Source organism: Opisthocomus hoazin, chromosome 8 (genome assembly GCF_030867145.1).
Source record: "Opisthocomus hoazin isolate bOpiHoa1 chromosome 8, bOpiHoa1.hap1, whole genome shotgun sequence".
NCBI lineage: Eukaryota > Metazoa > Chordata > Aves > Opisthocomiformes > Opisthocomidae > Opisthocomus > Opisthocomus hoazin.
The window spans coordinates 29,143,585-29,165,155 of NC_134421.1; the positions used below are offsets into that span (position 1 = coordinate 29,143,585).

Below are 21,571 nucleotides of genomic sequence, written 5' to 3' on the forward strand. Positions count from 1 at the left end.
AGGGGGAGGAGAACCTCCCTCAACCTGCTGGCCACACCCTTCCTAATGCACCCCAGGATCCCATTGGCCTTCTTGGCAGCCAGGGCACACTGCTGGCTCATGGTCGACCTGTCGTCCACCAGGACACCCAGGTCCCTCTCCACAGAGCTGCTCTCCAGCAGGTCTGCCCCAAGCCTGTACTGATGCATGGGGTTGTTCCTCCCCAGCTGCAGGACCCTGCATTTGCCCTTGTTGAACCTCATCAGGTTCCTCTCTGCCCAACTTTCCAGCCTGTCCAGGTCACGCTGAATGGCAGCACAGCCTTCTGGGTGTATCTACCACACCTCCCAGTTTGGTGTCGTCAGCAAACATTCTAACTCTTCATCCAGGTCATTGATGAAGAAGTTAAAAGTTATTTAAAGTTTCTACTGCTTATACCTATTTTTATAATTCTGATTTAATACTGATTTTCACAGTTTTGTTTGTTAAACATTTCATTTTTAATTGCTGCCATTCCTTTACTTTCTCTCTCTACTTCCTAATCAACGTGCTTTGTAGAATAATGGCTTCTGGTCTGTGTGATAGCCATTCAAAAAAAAAAAAGACGACTTGAAAATTGGCCCTTTTAAAATGCCACATATTGTGTATATATAGTGGTATATACTGTTGTAGACGAGTCTATATAAACTTAGATTATTTTTCTTGTTGACTGTTGTCTTCCTGTCCATTTTTCAATGTAATTGAGATGTAAGTGGTTTCCTAGGAACTTGTGATTACTTGCAGTTTCTTCGTTAATCTGTCATAATGAGTTTCTAATGGAACAACTGTACTAAAGTATTTCCTGTTTAGATAGACCAGAGGGAGTCCGATGTCGAAGCTGGTGCTTCTGTCGTGCTCTTCAAGAGAGCAAGTTCACAAAGTGGATGTTGTTTTTACATTTGTGGCTGGCTAGACGTCTCTGTTAAGAAGTACTCATGGCTTTTTCCTTGTGCTGGTGAAAAATCTGGATGCGGTGGAAAGCTAGTTGTTGGAGGGGGGACTGGGATTGCTGCCGGTGCAGAGGAAGCACGTACAAGTGAGCGCAGGTTTCCTCTGCGTTCCAGCCAGTGAGGGTTTGCTCAGCGAGATGCACGATGCGGCTGGCCTATTGAAAATAGAGTATTAAGTTACACTGTGGCAAAAATGCCTTTTTTAGAAGTTGCAAACCATATTTGTGTGGATGAACTGCTGCGTAGCTAGCCTTTGAGAGAGAGGGAGTTTGGTGTTGAATACTTTTTTTTTTATTCTTTATACTTGATAGAGGCTTGTAGTGTGTCTGATTATCATCTCCTTATTGGTTTGTACAAACAGTTTTGTTAACTATACTAAAACATGGCAAGGTATTTCATGTAAGCTATTTTAGAAGATTGTTTAGCAAATGTAGCAAAGACACAGCATAAGTGTGCCCTATTTAATTTCGAAGGGATTCCTGAAGTGCCTACTCTGACTTGAACTTTAGCTTTAAATGTATTCTGAGTTGAGCTTATCCTTCCAGAGGATTTATTTGAGTCTTGGTGACCTTTGTCTGTTGCGAGTACCTTACCTTTTGGGGATCACAGTGACATTTCTTTGTGCAGATTAAATGAGAAAAAAGGCTTTGGACAGGTTGTTGCAAGTGATGCTGTGTGTCTGCCTACAATGTGGAATATGAAAATACATACGGAAATTACTTGACACTGAATTTTTTAGCATTGTCTATACCTTATGTGCTCCTCTGAATAATTCAGTTCCTTCAAGCTTTCGCGGGTCAGGAAGGAAACCAGGTCCCAGTTTCTTTAGGTTTTATGCCGAATATATTTCTGAAGTCAGAAATGAATTGAGCTATTTTGAAATGTAGTTCTGTGTATATGTGTGTACCACGGCCAGTCTTTTCTGAAAAGGAAAACTGGAGAGCTGCTTCTTTTTTGTTCTGTTGAAAAGTGAAGTTAAAATGCGTTTACATTACTAGTGAGTGTAAAACACACTGTGCTGTCTTTAGGTGTTTAAAATGCTAACAGGATTATCCTGGAGGTTTCCAAAGGTGTCTGTGCTGCCCTGCTTTGGAGCAAGGGCTGCCCTGAGGAGCGTTGAGGTGTTACCTCTGGAACACTGGGCAAAGGGGTTTTCTGATACCTGCAGGGTTGCAGGGACTGGAAGCTGCAGGTTTCACTCCTTATTACCGACTGAATAGACAAAATCTGTATTAAAAATTACAGTTTCAAGAAAGAGCAGCTGTTTGATATTTACTGTAACAAATTTGGCTGATTTGCTTTTGGATAATTTCACTAAAACTCTGTTGAATTGATTTTTAGACAGTCCTTGGTTTCATGCTAAAATTTTAGCAAGACTGTCAAAATACTCTGCTCTCATCCTGAACCTGCTGATTTGCAGCCTTCATCAGCTTCAAGACTTAATAGCATTTTTTAAGAGCTGGAAATGCTTTCCAATTTATGTTGTCAATTCAGTGAATCATAAGTTGGATCATAAATCAAAAAATTTACTGAGATTTGTATTAGAGAAGGTTAGCTTTTCTGTTCCCAGTCTAGGAACAAAGTAGGAGTAGCAATATATTCTTTCCTTAAAAGTGGGAAATGATGAGAAACAGTTAGTTGTTGCCTGTTTATATGTAGTACTTACTACCTCTGTTTAATCGGCTTTGTGTACTTTTGATAAACTAATATTTATCCCATTTAAGATAATTTGATTAATGTTTAAGCAATTCAAAATGCCACTTTTACTTCTGATATAATTACTGTTTCCATCCAGGTGCAACATGATTTTATGAATTTTTTACATATAAAATGTATGTGTATCTAACTGACATATCAGTCATACTTTACATGTATTTTTTATTCTGTAATGTTGAAGTGAATTATGCAAATCAGTTAATTTGCATAGATTCCCCTACTTAGGGAGGAAAAAAGCCCTGAAAGAGACCAGCCTTATCAGCGTACTAAAAATATGCTTTTAGTTCTAATAAATGGTATAATGATGAGGATAAAACCACACGTGGCAAATGGTAATTGAATGACGCATTCATAGGTGTGTAGTTGCAATTTCGAGTATCTTAATGCTATTTTGTACCTGTAATCTTGCTTTCTTCTGTTCAAGGTGCTTTTTACTGTCAGCAGTAATGTGTAGTAGGAAAGTGAGCTCACAGAACATTTGTCTTGGTTAGTTTAGTATGCCCTATCAACGTGTATATTTTTTCCTTGATAGGATGAAGGGTTATCACTGTATCACTGTTTTTATTAAACTCAGTGGTATTACTTGCATTTTACTCAGCTTTGCCTTTTCAATTGGCTAAAATCAGAAAGCAGTGAAAACTTCCCCTAGATCCTGCTGAAGCAGAAGATGAAATGTCAGTTGATGAGTAGGTCACTAATGCAGCTGGTAAGAGTTTGTGGCGGAATGCTGATGGATGTGGTTGGTTTGCTTTCTCCTTGGCTTTTCACTCCAAGGCAGCGCAGTTTTTCCCCTCGAAGAACTCGGAGGTGATAGTCAGAAGCAGCAGAAAAAAGCGAAGCTTGGCATGTGTGGTTTAAATTAGAAAGAAACATAAAAGTGAACAAACCTGTTTATTTATGTAAACAGATCCTTCTAGTAAGTTTTCTTGATGCCTTTTTGTTTTGCTAGATAATTAATTTGGTTAAGAATGTGTATTAGAGGGTATCAGTATGTTAGGTATTTTAAATTGAGAAGCTGCTTTGGCACACAAACTTGTTTAGTTACCCATATGCTAAAAGCAAATTATGTTTAATTATGAAAAGATTTAAGTATTTGAAGTACGGTTGGCATATCCTTAAATTTGACTGGGACTGAAATACATATACCATATGACATTGCCTTCTCCTTCTCGAATTTAGTATTTACACATTGTGTGACCATGAAAACTAATCACTGTCTGCCAAAATTGTAACAATAAATGCTTAAGGAGATCATAGCTGCATAAATGGCACTGTATTTTTACAGTATGAAAATTTTGTTTACTCTTCAAAAACATTTCTTTTCAAAGAATAAAGACTGCTTCCGCACCTGTCAGGAGGTAGATGTGGAGGGTTGTAGGTCTGTGTCCTACTGAGCATGGTGCATCAGCCACAGCTGTTGAAATTGCCTCAGAAAGCAAACTGCAAAGGCGCAGGCCAGAAGAGTGAGAAAGCCATATGTGAAACGAATGACTCTGAAATTTGGTTCTGAGCTTAACTCCTGAATCCACAGATTTGGTGCCGCTGGACAAATGGCATAGATTTCAACAACGTGTAACTAAAATGAGTATCTGTCATACGGAGTTTGTGCATATCTACCTGCCTAAGCCTTCAGAGTTCAAGACAGCTTGTGGATTTTTACATCGTACTACTAGCTGTAACACTGTGCTGTCAGTCAGATCTTCATTTCTCCATTTCGCTCAGTAAACTCATGCTTTCACCTGCAGTGTGGATATAAAGCTGACTGAGAAACCTAAATCTACATTTAAAAGCAAGTTCTGTTGTTCCACGGCATGTATTAGTTTTTCTTTAAAATGGAAAAAAACCAGACGGAACAGCAGAAGTTGTTTCTCGGGTGCTTAATACCATGAGTTTAAGGGAGAGCCTCATTTGTATGAAGTTTAGGCAAAGGTTGCTTCATACAGTGCTTTGTGTTCAGGATCTTCATCATCTTCATGTCAATATATTGAGCCAGGAGAGAAAATGGCATTCAGGCAGATAGAGCTGCTCCAGTATCAGTATTTTAGTCTTTGAGTGCTACTTGGTTTGATCTTTCTAAACTAATTTTGTAAAGGCTAGCATTTTTCTCTGTGACATCTCATTTTTCTGAGTTTGGCGTTTTTTGGAAGGCTTTTTCCAAGTATTTTTTTTTGGCAAGTTGTTGTGAGATTTTTCTTTGAGTTGAAATAAATGAATACCAGTAAAGCGTAATATTAAACATTTAGTATGTTAGTTTTAATTAAGAGGTAACGTCTGGTGTGGGAATTTCAAGTGTTCCTGAAATTACTTTTGCACACAGCTGAAAAGCAAAACAAATACTTATCTGAAAGTATATTTGCATGTAATACTGGGTAGCCTGGAATAATTGGGGGGTTTTGCAGCAAGTCAGGGAAGCAGGGATTAGACTTCGTTGTTTTGTCCGTATAATGTCTGTCAGAGTGAGTCTTGATCCATTACTGGAATTGCCAGCAGGAATGGTAGCATCGCTGGCTACAGCAAATAACATGTTATGGCCAACTCTCCTCTTCCCCTTACTTATCTCGGCAGGAGGTTAGAGGACAAGAATAGTCTATCTCTACTTGGAACATGCTAGAACCACTGAAGTATATGTATTCTATTACAGTCCTGATTAAGAACTATGATTAATCGTTCATTAGGGTTTAAACAGGGGGAAGTCCCTGTGGAATTAAGTTTGTAACATGAAGATTTTATCAGTCTCAACAGCAATAGATTTCAGTGTTTGAGTTCTGCCCTTAATTAAATTTACAGGTTTAACTATATATTACAAACTAGCAAAGCTTAAGAGCATGTAGTTAATTTAGTAGTTCAGTGTGACAGAGAAAACAAGGCAAAACTGTAGTATAGAAATGGCATTATGCTCTTACTGAATATTTGAGCTAAACAATTACCGGTTTCATGTAGCTTCTGGTTTTATCCACCTCTTGGAGCTAAAATAAAATCTAAGTGAACTTCTACTGACTGTATTCTTGCACATGACAAGGTATTTACATCAAGTGGAATTAATAGCTAGAGCAGTTTGGGTTCTGCAGTGATTTGTCTATTTTTGTCAATGTTTGACAGCTCTGCAGCATTCAGATGAAGTCATGATGGTTGGTAGGCACTGGGTTTCAATAGTCTCCGCATGCCTTCCCCATGAGACTTGAATGGACATGAAGCGTTGCATCAGCATCAAATAGCGTTTTCTCCTTAGGAGAGAGTGTCTTGCCCACCTGTTTTTTGAGGTGTCTTGCTGTCTAAAAGGATTCCCATTTTCTACACTTAGAAGCGAAACATTTCCAAGAATTTCTCTGGAGAAAAGTTTGCTGCCCTGCAGTGGGGGGAAGGTTTGACATTGAAATTTACACCAACATTGACTCATTCTGGGGTGAGAGAAATACAAACAATAAACTTGAAACTGCAGAAGCTTCAAACTTGCAGAAGCAATGAGATGCTCTTGAAATGATTTGTTCATTTGAGTTGTTGGATATGGAAACTATCCCTTTAATAATTTTATATGGACCGACTCTGCAGGATTTTAAATAGTAAGCCATTCTGAACTGAAAATAACACACACATGCCTCATACACATACACATGTTATTTAGGAACAAGTTAAACAAAATAATGCGTAGTGTAGCAAAAGGGTAATATTACTAGTTTATCAAGAATATTTACAAGGTAAACCATTCCATTTTTACTAGTAAACATACTTTAAAAAAGTAAAATATTTAATCCTAAGACTTTATTTTGTCAGTATGCAGAGATATCTGGTATTAGCCCAGCTGACTGAAAAATATAAGCTGTGACTTGTAGGTTGGCTAAATGAACACTGGAAAGATTATACTTAATAATTGAGCAATATTTGTCATCTATAATACTAGATTAGTGTCTACAGTTCTGTTACAAGGCCGAAACGGTCTTGTTTCTTACTGTAAAAGTGGATATCAACAGCAGCCTTTCCACGCTCTATATATTATATTAAAAAAGAATACTCAGCAAATCTAAAATATACACTTTTACAGTGATTCCTTAAATAGTATGCAAGTGTAATAATCACGCATATTTCATGACCTAATTTGTTGATCATTCTTATTACCCTTTATCCTGGAAGCATTCCCAAATAGTCAGTGAGTCTTAGGACATTGTCATTACTAACATTGGACTCTTAAGATGTCATGCTTTGTACAAAAACATTGAATTAATGACCTGCAAAGAAATTTAAGGTGCAAAAAAATATTCCTCTTTTGTTCTAGTGGCTGTAGCTGCTAGGTTACCTCGAATCTGTAGCTTGGAAGTTAGATACGGCGTATAATTTCATTTCAGATGCCTTACTGCCACTTAACTTGTTTGTGCTGTGTTCTTAATTAATGTGCAGCATAGATATGTTACCTACCAAAAGTGATAAGTGTTGCTCAAGCTTGCTTTGGATCTTTTGACCAAGTTTATTGTTACGCCTTCTGAATTAGCGGTTTATTGCAAGAAAAAAAAATGAAGAATTTCAATATGTAAATTTATTATTTTTTCCCCAAGGACAGTGAAGATGAGCAGAAGATGTTCATCAACAGTGTAACTAGTGAACTGTGATGTCTTGTGTGCTAACAAAACCTTTCCTCGTGAGGGTGAAAATTGTTGCAGAGTGAGGCCAGTGTTCAAACAGGGGATTGTCAGGCGGTGCTGAGCTCAGTGGTGGGCCAGCGAGAGGATCCAGGTTGGAGTGGTCATTGTTGAGTTCACACTGCGAATTGCTCTGTGGCAGCATCATTGCAGAGGACTCGTCCTTAAACCACCTTGTCATGCCAAGCAAGGAATTTAATTCTCTGCAACCTCTATTCCTGTCTCAGTTTCTGTTGAAATTGCTGAAGGAGAGAGGACAGCCAGGTAGACAGAGTGAGTAATGTGATTTCCTTTGGAAGTCCATGCAAATGAGAAAGTAGGCTAAAATGTATTGTAAATTTTAAAGTGCGACTGGTAGAAGTGGTTGTAAATTTAGAAATGTGTTCCTTCAAAAGTGTCAGTTTTAAACAAGAAGCTTTAACACAGGGTTTGTAATGGGTGAAATTTCACAGTAAAACAAAATTTTGGTTCTTTGACAGGAGAATTAGGACATGAAGGTGAGTCTCACAAGGCAGCTTCTTCTCTGAATATAAAAAATGCTTTAATATAATCCAAGTAAATCATCAGATTAAGGTAATACTTTGTGGCTGTCCTTTTCTAATTTTATTCAATTTTAAATTCTAATTGCGTTTCTGATCCGCTTTGGATCCAGTTCAGCAAAGTATGTCGGCATAGCTGTAAAGGTATGGTATATGATGGCAGAAAGAACAAAATCCGGGGTGAAGAGACCAGGAACTGCTTTCAGCCAGCTCTGCTGCTAGGTGTGGATGCCGTCTATTAGTTTGATTCTTGGCTACATTAACAAGGACGTTAAAGTCCTGCCTAGTTCCATTGGACTCACTGAACTTGGTTCACTAGGTAAACCAAAGGAGGGGACAAACTATTCTCCAGGCCACTCTGCGAGGTCTTTCTCCTGTTTCTAGCATTCCCCCAGGAATTCAGAATGGTTGTTCGGCTTGTTTTATCCCTTTAAGTCTAATGTATTATTCTGTGTTCATATTTTTGACTCTCTTCATACTGAGAATAAATAAGGAAGAATGAAATGTGATGACAGATTAAATATACAATGTTTATTTTCTGCTATTAGAGGCGAAATGTCTTAATTTGTGGAATAGATCAGGTTACTAATCAGGTAACAGTAAAACGTAGGTCGTAATCTCTCTCTATAAAATACTGGTAAAAAATTGAACATCTAAGCCTCATTAGATGGCATTACCTCATTAGATCTCATTGTTGATGAAAACCAATGCAAACTGTAGTCCAGTGTAAGGTACATACTGTATAGCTTTGCTGCATGTATATGGGACTGTAGTCTAGCTGATTGCTTGTCTCTTTCCCTACAAGGTTTCTGATTTTTTTAAAAAAAATAAAGACTTGTTTTACCTGTCTTTTGGGGAGGGGTACTGTCTGCTGAATTCTTTGTGTGGTTACTCACTGAGGGACCAAGCACTCTAGATACCTCTTTTAAAGCTATTTATTTTTAAGGTTACTTACTAACTTAATGTCTATCCTTCACCTGTGTGCTTAACACCTGATGGTAGGGAGAGCCAGCTGGACTACATGCCGCTTACACTGGGATTTGAAGTCATGGTGTATACAGCTAAAATCTGGCATGTTCAGCAGGCATCTGGTAATCCTCTTCCAAGTGATCAGAAATTATTTCTGAGAACAGTTTAAAATGCTGTTTCGCTGAGCATAGACGTGTTGTTTCCAGGACAGTTGGACCTACCTAGGGTTGCTCTGTGTGGGAGCTGGGCGTTGTTACTCTTTGCTGGTCTTTGCAGGCCGGGTTTCAAGTTGTTGTACAAACAGAAAGTGGTTTTCTTTCCTAGGCATTAATATACTTCCTTTGAGATTTCATCTCTGTTCTTATCAGAAAAGGTAACCAGACTTTGTATTATCAACTTTGCTTTGTTTTGCTTCCTTTGTGACTAATTAGTCTAGTTTCTAAATTAGTTCCCAAAGGAAACGAGGTTTAGATGATTGCAGTGTCCAGCTGTTGTCCAGCTGTTGTTCTGTTTGCGGCCCGTTGGCTAACGTCCCATCAAATTTGGCAGGGTAATGAGCGCTTCATGCAGAAATGCTGCCTTTCTACCAGTTTGTGGAGGCTGGGAACAGGGTTGGGAGATAGAACCAGTTCATGGGATGAAGGGAAGCTTGAGGGTGAGCTCCCATGCTCTGCTGCTTGCCCAGAGCTGGCTGGTGTGTGTGCTGCACAGACGCGGTGGTTAGCGAGCACTCGGAGCTTTGGGACGACCTGTTGTTCCACTGAGTGGTGACTGAGGCTCTAGGTGGGAACTGGAGACCATGAATGGAGGGACTGGGCATGGGGAGATGAATGCCAGGAGCCGAGATCAATCCTGGAGAGATTGTGGCAGACATGGAAGAGGAAGGCCTGTGGCTGTCTGTCCCCTGTGTGGAGAGTGGGACAGATATAGTCATGGGAATTTATCTTTCTGAGTCACTGTAACATCAGTGCAACTCTTGTTACTCACATCTTGCATGTACATTGCTTTCTCCTTTGTAATACTCTCAGGCTGAGGTCTAGAAGGGCAGACTTTTCAGAGGCTGTTGCTTTAAGTTTATCATGCTCTTCTGACAAGCTGTCCTTTTGGGGCTGAGATGTCAGTCTTTAACAACAGAAGCACTTCTGTCAGTTGATAAATACTGCTTTTAGAAGTGACTACGAAGATAGTGCAATGGCAATTGGAGTAGAAATGGAAAAACATTGAGATAAAATTTCTTCCGTAATACTTTTTTCTTGGCTTTCTCGATGTACCTGCTGATAGTCGGAGGTGTCTTCTGTATGGAAAGCGCTGAGAGTGATAGGATCCGTCAAACACCTGCCTGCGGTGCTGTTAAGGGAAAAAAGGGGACAAGGGTGTATTATATATCTGTTCTTCAGCGACAGGGTCAATTGCATTTGCTTTTTTTCACCTTAAGGTAGGCAGTAACCTTCTTGGAGGCCACAGTGGGTTTTCTATAAAATATTTCAGGTACAAGGCTCATTTTTAAGTAATCTTTGTTTAAGGAAGCTCGAAGGTCATCATTTTTAAATGATACAGCTGTCTTGCATTTCATCAGCTTCAGCTTCTTGTGACTCCTGTTGTTCCGTAATAAAATTGTAAGAACAGTTGTTCTGATTGTATAATCAGTTACGAGGAACATTATTTCTACCTCACAAATGTGATCACTAATAATGCCAGTACACTCCTATTTGCATATGCAAGTAAGTTCTTTTATTATCTTAATAGTTACTCTTCTGTCATCCTAATATATATAACCTCACAGATTGTTTGTCTTTGCTTGTCATGAATGTGCAATCTCTGATAATACATGAGAAGTGTATTTGAGCTCTCCTGGTTCTTGCCATATATGGCACAATACACTGCCCAAATTTGGTCAAATATTTTTAGCCACTTAGTCATATGTCTTTTAATGTGCTGCATATGTAAGCTTTTGATTCACTTAGCAACAGTATTTTTATGAGTATGTCTTGCCACTTTTTCTTATGTATACTTGAAAAATGGGCAAGGATTGTTCTGTGTTGGCTTCTGTCACAATCAGATGGTCTAATTTTTTTTAACAGTGCTAATCAATTTTAAGAGATCCTTTTTTCACAGATTATGAATTTTAGAGGAGTTTAAGATATACGAGTATGCAGCACATTGAAATGTCATATTAAAAGAACTATATTTTAAAACGCTTAGGCAATTTCTAAATTTTATGATATAAATTTATTTTCCTTGTAGTAAATTGGTGGGTATTATGCTGTACATAGGATATCAAAGGTCAGACAATTTGGATAGTGAGAAAAACTGTATATATGGCACATGTGAAATATGTCTAATTTAACGTTTCTATCAAGTGTAAACATCTGTGTTTCTTGAATTTGTTTTCCTCCTGATCTGAGTCATGATGTACTCATCTGGAGTACTGTGTCCAGTTCTGGGCTCCCCACTTCAAGAAAGATGAAGAGCTACTGGAGAGAGTCCAGCGGAGGGCTACAAGGATGGTGAGGGGACAGGAACATCTCCCCTACGAGGAGAGGCTGAGGCAGCTGGGCTTGTTCAGCCTGAAGAAGAGAAGGCTGCGAGGGGACCTTATAAATGCTTATAAATATCTGAAGGGTGGGTGTCAGGAGGATGGGGCCAAGCTCTTTTCAGTGGTGCCCAGTGACAGGACAAGGGGCAATGGACACAAACTGAGGCACAGGAAGTTCCGTCTGAACATGAGGAAGAACTTCTTCCCTCTGAGGGTGACGGAGCACTGGAACAGGCTGCCCAGGGACGTTGTGGAGTCTCCTTCTCTGGAGATATTCAAGGCTCGCCTGGACAAGGTCCTGTGCAGCCTGCTGTAGGTGACCCCACTTCGGCAGGAGGGTTGGACTAGGTGATCCACAGAGGTCCCTTCCGACCCCTACCATTCTGTGATTCTGTGATGTCTTGCATTTAGTTCCTTTTCATTTAAGTAACAAAGGGCCTTGCAAACAGAGTTGATTCTTTTCTTTCAGAGCTTGTTACTAGCATATAGGCATTGTACACTGATAAGTGGAAGAAATGAAAGACAATATGCTTGAGGAATTTGTAGTCTTTATTATTGGAGTATGTTCATAAATTATTTTATTAAAAGAATTGCTGATTTTGGGATGGATATGACTAAAAAGATAATTCAGAAAATCCTCTAGGAAGGCAATTTTCAAGAGTACCTGAAAAGGTAGGAAGGTTTATGAACATTTTCACTCCATAATGTGTTTTTTGTTTTCAATTGAAAAACAAGTAATGTATAAAGTGTACTGCCATCTTGTTGCAGTGTAGCTGCAAGTTTATGGATGAACGAGTCCAGATGAGACTCATTGTTAAAACACTTCTGTGTTAAATTCTAAACAAAGCCTTAATTTTGTACCTAACTAAAGCAAATGGGGTCAAAGAGGGGTAATTTCTTGCTGCTTTTGTTTGGCTTGTTAAATGGGGCTGCAACACATCTCCCTCGTGGCGTAGCTGTTGCCCCAGCGCTACAGAATAGCGGAAAGCTTTGGGATGCACCTTGGAAGGCACAATTGCTTAAATAAGGAAATCTTGAGATTTTTTGCCATAATAAAGCAGTATACAATTTTCAGTCTTCGCTGCTGTAGAAGTATTCTGAAAAGTAAAATTTATAACTTAATTGCATTTAATTCGAGGTATAATTCTCTAGAAGGATTCAGGAGCCCAGCAGTAAAAGTTCTCATTTCAGCCTTCTGGTTATGTAGTATTTTTGATTCATTAAGCTAAAAAATTAATACCAGGCTTGTAGTGTCTAGCTGTTTTGAGTCCTTGCTGTCCTGAAATGCAGAGGGACTTTTCTCTCTGTTGCTCTGCCCTTTTAAGGGCAGCAGTATGGAAGTTGGCAAGACAACTCACTGAGCACCCTGTGAGAAAAATGCTCAAACACAGAGAAGAAAGGCAAAATAGGAGCCAGTCAAGATGGCGATCTGGAGAGTGGCAGTAGTTCTGGGCAACGCTGTTTGCCTGGTAATTGAGAGATGTGCACAAATGATAGTATCTTTGCAATGTGCCAAATCGATACTCAAGTAAGTTTATAAACAACAGTGATTAATGGACTGTTAAAAGATGTATGGTGGTATAGAAAATGCTGCAGTAGAAAACAGCAGGGGGGTGTTGAAATGCAACATAGCATCCCCTTCCATACCCCTTAGTCTCAACTGCTTTATAATTAAAACCAGGTTATGGTGTTGTTTTCCTCTCCCCATCTCTTGGTGACAACAATTCTGCTTCACAATGCAGCTGTTTATTCAATTGTAGTATCCACTTGAGTGACTAAGCTGGGCTTGGGATAGAGCGTGGGTTTGGGGGCTTCATGAAGGGAACCACTTTGTCTGGAGACCGAGGCTGCAGTGGGGATTGCAAATGGCATCTCAACAAACCGGAACAAATTCACCTGACGAAGTCACCTTTGTTGGTTTTGTTAAACTCTGTTTGAATTTGTTTATTTAAGGATTTCTTTACAAATCTGTAACACCTGCTGCTTTTCTCTGAAATTCTTCTGTCTTGCTGTCAAACCCCAACAAATAAACCTGACTCCCTCATCAGGCCTGAAAATACTTACCTTTTTTCCCTGAAGATGTTGCTTGAAGATGCACAGTATTGTAGAACAACTTTAATAAGAACTTATTTCTTAAATCTTTCTTTCTTTATAGGCTTGTATAGATGATAACGTAGATATGGTGAAATTTCTGGTGGAAAATGGAGCAAATATTAATCAACCAGATAATGAAGGCTGGATACCTCTACATGCAGCTGCTTCCTGTGGATATCTTGATATAGCAGAGTAAGGCTTTTTTCCTCTATTTTTTAAATACGGGTATTTTGCTAATATGTTGTTAGAGGGGCACTAGAAGCAGATGGCATACATAAATTGTCTTTTTAGTTGCCTCTGGGACATGTAGTGAAAGAGAATGTTTTTATATTGTGTGTTGGTTGTGAAGCATGCTGTGTGTCTATTTGAGCACTGCATTTTCTTTTTCTAGCTTTCTTACATTGTATCTTAGGTAACTGTAAGATACAAATATTTAAGACTGTTCATGACTGTCAGATTATTTTTTTAAATGTTTTTCTTCTGTAGAAAGGTTGTTATGGGGGAAGGCACAGGGAGAAAGTTCAAATTTACATTTTATTAGTAGTCTGAAACATTGTCCTGGGATATGTCTGTGTGTAGCAGATTGGTTTTGCAATTGTATTTGCAGTCTTGAAGCTTTTGTTTTTCAGATGTTGTATAAAATGGTGACTTCTGCTAATTATTTTGGCTGTGAAGCACAATCTTACAGTTGAAGTTAGATGCCTGTTACGGTATTAGTTAAAGCTTACTCAGTACTAAATTCCAGGAGTGGTTCTGTTGTTACTCTTGAAGCCTGTTGAGGGCCACTGAAGAGACGCTAAAATCAAATTTTTCCAGAGGTTGTCTGTTTTAAACTGAAGTAATAATTGATCTGAGAAAATCTGTGGCGTATGTTGTTCAGCATGCTGTTCTTGCAGTAAGGAAGGTAATAGTGTCTTTCTAAAGACCCTTTGGGTAAACACAGACTTCATTAATTCTGCTAAACTCGGTGTGATGACTGATCCAGTGTAAGACTTGGATAAAATATAAAGTAGTATTTTATCACATAATTATATTACTGTACTAGTTACAGTGATGAAAGATGAAAATTGTAAGTTTAGGGGATTGCTTACTGATGTTCTGTTCAGTGAGTTTTACAGGTTTAATTGCTTGAAACTTGTGGGAAAGGAAAAATTCTGGAGACTTTTGTATATCATTTTCACTGGGAAAATTATTTTTTTGTGGTGTTCATAGAGTAAGGTCACTGTGTGACTGCTAACTTCTGTAATCTGCCTTTCTACGCTATGCAGGTGTTTGATGCTGTAATCTTCCTTGCATGTGTGCTGGAAGGGTTTACTTGTTGGATATACTATGACAAGAATTTCCCTACAAACTGAGATATTATAAGCCTTTCTTCAGTATAGTGGAGGTAAAACACCTGCCTTTTTCTACAGTAGGAAAAAGTTGAATAAATGTTCTTGGTTTGGCATTGTGGCCTAATGTAGGCAGATGTTCAGGGAAGAAGGAGCGATGTCCTTTGTCCACTAGGCAGCTTTTCACTATTGACTTGAGTATCTGAAATCTGTAATATTGCAGAAGACTGTCATCTGGTTTTGATTCTCTCAGACTGGGACAGGACCTGTCTGCTTATTTTCTCTAGATATCCTTTCAAGAAATGAGATTATTGGAGTATAATCCTGTGCGAAGTGGGACGTCTAAACTGTTGGAAGAGCAATGTTTTTAAGTTGCAAGGAATTTTGAAGATAAGCTGTTGAATCAGATTTCTGCGTACAGCTGAGAAGGGTAACCTGACCCGAATGGAGCAATATTTATATCTGACAAGGCCCATGGAGTTTAGATTTTCTTCAAATTGCTTCTCTAGGAGCTCAGCCTCAAATAATTTACAAAACTGACAGCAGAATTTGCAGCTGAGGCAAAACTGGGGGAAGATGAAAGAATGATACAGTAAATTACCAGAGGTTAGAAATTTGCTTTTGGTTTTGCCCACCGTACATGCTGGATCTGCCTTAGTGAGGATACAACTTTGTTGGGAGGCATGAGAGTGTGTGTTTGTGTGTGTCTGTGGCTGAATCTGATATATTTGATTTTTAGCACTAAATGTTCTGGTTTGTGGAAGGGAGCTTTTCATTTGGGTAAATTAAGAAGCTTACATGTATAGTTCTGAAAAGATTACAGCTAATAGCTCATCATCTTTCTGTCCTATATGATACGGACCAGCAGTTTTGTACAGAACATCTTCAGTTCATTTCCTGTTTTCTTGCAGCGTTCAGGAGAGAAGAGAGTCAGGGAATGGGTTCTGGTGTTTCCTAACTTGGTTAATGAAGGGCTGGGGAGAGTCTGACCTGTCCTTCCCTTTTTCCTCCTCCCCTGGAACTGCCTGTTGCACAGCTTTGTAGAGCTTCTCAAATTGGAGAGCCGGCAGTCTATTTCTGCTTCCTCTGCTGCCATCTTAAGTCTTCTTAGGGCTTCAGATGTAAATACCTGCAATATATTTCTCTTGAAATAGCACAGTCCTTCAAATACGCAAATTTAGTTAACATTGATTGTGTTTACAGTGCTTATATTTTTACAGTTTGTAAGAAAAATGTGTCATGATAGCATACTTTCACTGTTTCAGGTTTTCATGTCTCAAAATCTAAGATTATGTTTGAGAAAGCAACAGAGCCAGGAGATGGAGGTATTTCCTGTGATGATATGCATTTCTGTGTTTACAATGTGATTTAGGGACTTTCTAGCACTAAGTATGTCCTTTCTATGTTGACTATATTCACTTTTCAACCTTAACATTCCTCATGTATGTGTGTACATCACTTTCTGTGCTTAAAAGAGGGGGGAAGAAAGCAGAATTTCTGTTAATGTTGCATGATTCGTCATTAGGGTTAGTGTCTAGGAAATAGACCTGAGATACAGAGTGTGTTGGAATTCGCAGATCTGTTAATAGGGTGTGAAAACTTGGTTCTACTTTCAAAATAAAAAAAAAAATCGTTACAAACCTTTAGAGTACCATCTTTATCATCTTTTTTTTCTTCCTCAGATGCTCATTTGACTTCCATAGGATTATGTTTGGAGTGGTTGATGTGCTTTCATATAGAGTGAGAAAGGTTTCAGTTCAGACTGCCTTTGTAGTTGAATCAGTACACAATCTATCTCACATTTCAGCTGTTCTTTCTATATATTCCATCCATTCGCTACTAATCACAGAATCGCAGAATCACAGAATAGTAGGGGTTGGAAGGGACCTCTGTGGGTCATCTAGTCCAACCCTCCTGCCGAAGCAGGGTCACCTACAGCAGGCTGCACAGGACCTTGTCCAGGCGGGTCTTGATACCCGTTTCCTATTAGGTAGAATAAATGGGAATGACTGGGAGTTGCTCTGGGTTAGTACAGAATGATGCTTCCTGTTTGATCAGTGCAGGAACTTTTCCATCTTGCTGTGATTTCACCGAACACCTGAGTCTCACGCTCTCACTCACCCTCTTGCTCTGTAACGTACACATTCTTCTTAAGTAACACCTGCTGCTACTCCGATGTTCATGAGTGAGTGCACCTACGTGCTGGAGATCTGGGAGAAGTGCAGGATACGTAGGTGGTAGGGAGCTTCTCTGAGAAAACTTTGGATATCTCTGGGAGCCACCACTTTGGCACTGGTCACATGCTAGCTGCTAATGGGCTGAGTGGGTTTGCGGCATGGCCCCCACACTGTTGGGGTTTTGATTTTACTTTTGCTGACTGCTCCCTCTGGCCAGTAGGCTTCTCACTGCAGGTGTATTCCCTGTCCGTGCCGTCCTCCGCTCTGTTCGTGAGTCCTATGGCATCGTCTCCCAGAGGCATCTCCTCTCCTGTTTCAGTTTTCTGCTCCTTTGGAACAGCTGCCTTCTCTTCAATGTGCTTCCTGTCTCACCTACAAAAATGCATCTTCCAGTTCAAGAAATGTTAGTTCTGTAGAAGCCTACTTCAAGCGAGATAACAGCAAGAGAACAGAGTTTAGTGAGAAATGAAGTGTCAGCTGGTTGCAGATGGAGAGTTGTGCTGTAAAAGCAAAAACTCTGCCATGGAGGGCAACTGCTCCTTTTGTTTCCGTTGTAGTTTCTGAGATCCGTAAATGCTGGGAGCACTTCAGCTTACTGGAAATTCTTTGAATAGTTGTAATTTTAGAATTGCCTACTTAAGTTAGTGTTCATCTACTTTATGATCACGTGAATTAGCTTACAAGTAATTCTAATATGAACATGTTTAAATTTGCCAAAACAGGTGGATTTTGTATAGCATGTTCTCTTTTTCTAATAGTCTCAATTATTTTCATATACAGAAAGCTTTATACAAAGGAGCCTTTTTTCTCTTCAATATGTTAGTATGAATTAAAAAGCCGGGATCAAATGCTTTGAAAAATTATAATTACGTGGAAACAAACTTTAATGCAGGAGGACTTCAACAGAAATTTTGTGTGCATTCTCTGAGATGGTATTTAATGGGTAAGACCCTTAAATTTACCATTGTGAAACTCTTGTAAAACTATTTGGGTGTATATAATGAATTTTTTTTATCTGATAGATTTCTTCTACAGTTGAAAAGCTTGTCTATTATTTCAGTATCAGGGAGTAAACAAATTCCATTTTAGGATGCAAAGAATGTAATAGAGGAAAAATAGTGCAAAGTGTCATTTAAAAAACAGAATTTTAAAATGCTTACTTTTTCATTTCTCTCCGCTTTGTATAGTACCAAATTAATGTAAAATAAATCTGAAATGTTAGAAGTTTCTTTTCTAGTCAAGAATTAAAGTTTGTGTTAAAGATGCAGTTTCCTGTGGGGTTTGTACCATACCTAGTTGTGAGTGCATAGCTGATGTATTTTGAAACTTGTTTGCCAGTATTTAGAGGCTACGGTGCAGTTTTACTATTTAAATACAAATGCTTTTTCGTTTTCCCTGGAATGAAAGAAGGTGCATCTTCCAGCAAGTGTAAGAAAAGCATTTTTCAAAAATAACACAGAAGTCAGTGACAGTTACACTTATGTCTGAAAAAAACGAGGGGGAGGGGGATGTCTCCTGAGGGAAGAACAGGGTTTTCGTACCTTCATGCAGTGGGTACTACCTCTGAATAAGTTTGCCAAATGTTGCTGTAGATACTACAATTTCTCATGGGTTCAAGGGATGAGAAATCCCCTGACGGTGGATACATTAAAAAAAATACAAACACAGAACACGTACATACAAATGGGATCTGGTTCAGAAAATCCATGAATGTCGTTGGAGAGTGGAAAGGTATTGCAGGAAAAGTAGCACGTATTTGCCCCATTTGAAGCTGTGTTCGCTTTTGGAGACAGGCTCGATGTTAAATGGATGTTTGGTCTAACTCAGTATGGCTGCTTTTATGTTTGGGAGTCATGTTTGATATACGTAGTTACACATACAGACCCTAAGACCTAGCACAGTTTCAGAATACACCTTCTTTATTTTACTGGTTTTAAAAGCTGAAGCATATGGTTACAGTTAGATAATATCTAATTTTTTAAGTTTAGAGCCTCCTTGCTGGGTTCGTTTAGGAAGAGAATAGCAGCCTGACCAACTCTGCTGCTCCAGAACCCAGCTCACCCCCTTTCCTTCCTGCCCAGCCTTTCCTGTGTTGTATCCCCTCCTTCTCCTAATATTTAAAGCAGCCTTTAAAAGGCTTGTGTGTAACCACTGCCTTGCTGCAGACACCCGTCTGTTTTTCCAGGCTCCAGACACCTGAAAGTGAACCCAGCCAAACTAGTTTGCTGAAACCTCAGCAAGCCATTGTCCCAGGATGTCTCTATTTTAGTAGCAGTCCATTAAGACTAGATGAGTGATCATTGTCTGGTATATGGAGGAGTGAGAGACAGTCTTGCAAACCTGTAGTTGAATACCTAGATGTTCAGTGATAGGTGGTTTGCTTACAGCTCTAATTGCCTTGCGGGGAGTGCTGCAGGTGCTGGGTGGTAGTGATTCCTGTCTGTGGTACAAGGATGGGACTAGTGCTCATCTGGCGACTGCAAGTGAAGGGAGTTCGGTGGAGTTTCACAACATGCTTGTTGTGATCTAGCTTGAGAGTGCTGCAGAAATGGGCAGTCAGTCCCTTCTCTTCTTGGTTTTCCCTCCTCCACAGGCTCTTACCCCCTCTCTTGCATTATCTGATGATCACACAACAGTGTGGGAACTGTTAACATAAGACTAGCCTTCAGGGGGTTTGGAGGGTTTATTCTGTTTTGGATCAGTGAGCTGATCTGGCTTGCCAGCAGCAGTTGGCATAGATATGCAAGTAGAAAAAAATCTGGGCTGCTTTTCAGACATAGCTTGTACCTCTGATCAGAAGCCTGGCTGCTGAAGTCAAGGGAGGTTCTCCTCCCCCTCTACTCTGCCCTAGTTGGGCCCCATCTGGAGTATTGCATCCAGTTCTGGTCTCCCCAGTTGAACAAAACAGGAACTACTGGAGAGAGTCCAGTGGAAAGCTACGAAGATGATCAGGGGACTGGAGCATCTCTTCTGCAAAGAAAGGCTGAGGGAGCTGGGCTTGTTTAGCCTGGAGAAGGCTGAGAGGGAATCTACTAGATGCTTATAAATATCTTAAGGGTGGGTATCAAGAGGATGGGACCCAACTCTTTTCAGTGGTGCCCAGCAACAGGACCAGGGGCAATGGGCACAAACTGAAGCACAGGAAGTTCCGTCTGAACATGAAGAACAACTTTTTCACCCTGAGGATGATGAAGCACTGGAACAGGCTGCCCAGAGGGGTTGTGGAGTCTCCTTCTCTGGAGATATTCAAGACCGGCCTGGACAAGGTCCTGTGCAGCCTGCTGTAGGTGACCCTGCTTCGGCAGGGGTGGTTGGACTAGGTGATCCACAGAGGCCCCTTCAAACCCCGAACATTCTGAGATTCTGAGGGCTGCTTGTGCTGAGGTGGAGTCCTCTCCCACCTCATGAACCTGAACCAACTGGTACTGTTGAATGTTCTTCCACGATACCAGAGGGTAGTGATGCCACGAAATGTTTCAAACCAGTTGTTTCTAATCCATTTCTCTCCAAAGTTTTAATAACTTGATCGTCTGGAGCTATTACTTAATGGAGTGTTTTTAATCTAAACTCTTTGCTGTAACCTGCTATAATCCTGGAAGAGCAAGAGGTTGTGTAGGCATAGCAGACTGATAAAAATGTCAGGGATGGCTCCCATCTCCTTTAGCTTTGTTTCCACTTACGGTTTTCACTAACTGAGTCTGAAGTGGAGTTATTAGTGATACATTCAGAAATGGATCTTTGGCAGATAATCAGAAGTTTGGATTTGTGAATGACAATGTGAAGTTGGTGGTCTGATGCAAACCACATGCAAACTGATTATGCGAACTGATACAGGGTTTGGTCAGACAGAGGGGCTGCCAGGTGAATGTCAGGATTCAAGATGTTACTTTAAATGACACAAGGAAATGTTAACTGGAGGAGTAGAATTAAAAAGGAAAAAGGACCAAAGATGAAACTTGATACAACCTGCTCAGAAAAGGAGAAGAGTACTTCAGAAGTATATTTTATAAAATAAGCCACATGGCAAAATAAAAGCAGGGAAAGGTGATTTATTCCCAGTCAAAGAACAACAGCTCTTCTAGAAGAATGACTGTCTTCTTACAAGTTGATACTGGTGAAGATGCAACGTCTGTTTTGAGAGCTGTGAAAAGGTCACTGCAGGCTTTGGAAGATTGTTTCAGTTAATTCATTTATATTGGCTGCCTTGTTTTTTTCTGGAAGAACAGACTGGGAGAAAAAGTTAATGGGAGAGAAAATGTGCTAGTATGGTAGGCTCTTCCCTGCCCCCCCAAATCAAAGTGCGATGCTCGTTCTTTATCAGCAACGTGGAAGTTCCTTCTCTTCCGAACTTCTGTTAGATATCTGCAAGGATAAAATGAAATTCCATTCGAGAAAATACTGGAGAAACTTGGGAGATCAGTGAGCTAGTATCAGTTGGCATTTCTTTTCTGAAGATGTACTGTGGCAGTATACTGTTTCCAACATGGTCTTGCTACATGTATGTACATTGTAAGCACAGTGAAACACTAATTGTTTAGGTTGATGGTGAAATTCCTTTTTTAAAATCATGTCATTATGGGGTAGAGTTTAATCTTTTCTACTGTGTAGCT

General features: G+C 39.7%; 1 protein-coding gene across 3 annotated transcripts in view; it reads left to right on the forward strand.

The window, feature by feature from the left end:
• PPP1R12A (protein phosphatase 1 regulatory subunit 12A) overlaps positions 1-21,571 on the forward strand; it is a 127,643-nt gene that overhangs the window by 36,416 nt on the left and 69,656 nt on the right. For all 3 annotated transcript variants that reach the window (XM_075429475.1, XM_075429474.1, XM_075429476.1), the window contains exon 2: positions 13,515-13,645. In XM_075429475.1, the coding sequence (XP_075285590.1) occupies positions 13,515-13,645 (131 nt within the window). The remainder of the gene's footprint in view (positions 1-13,514; positions 13,646-21,571) is intronic.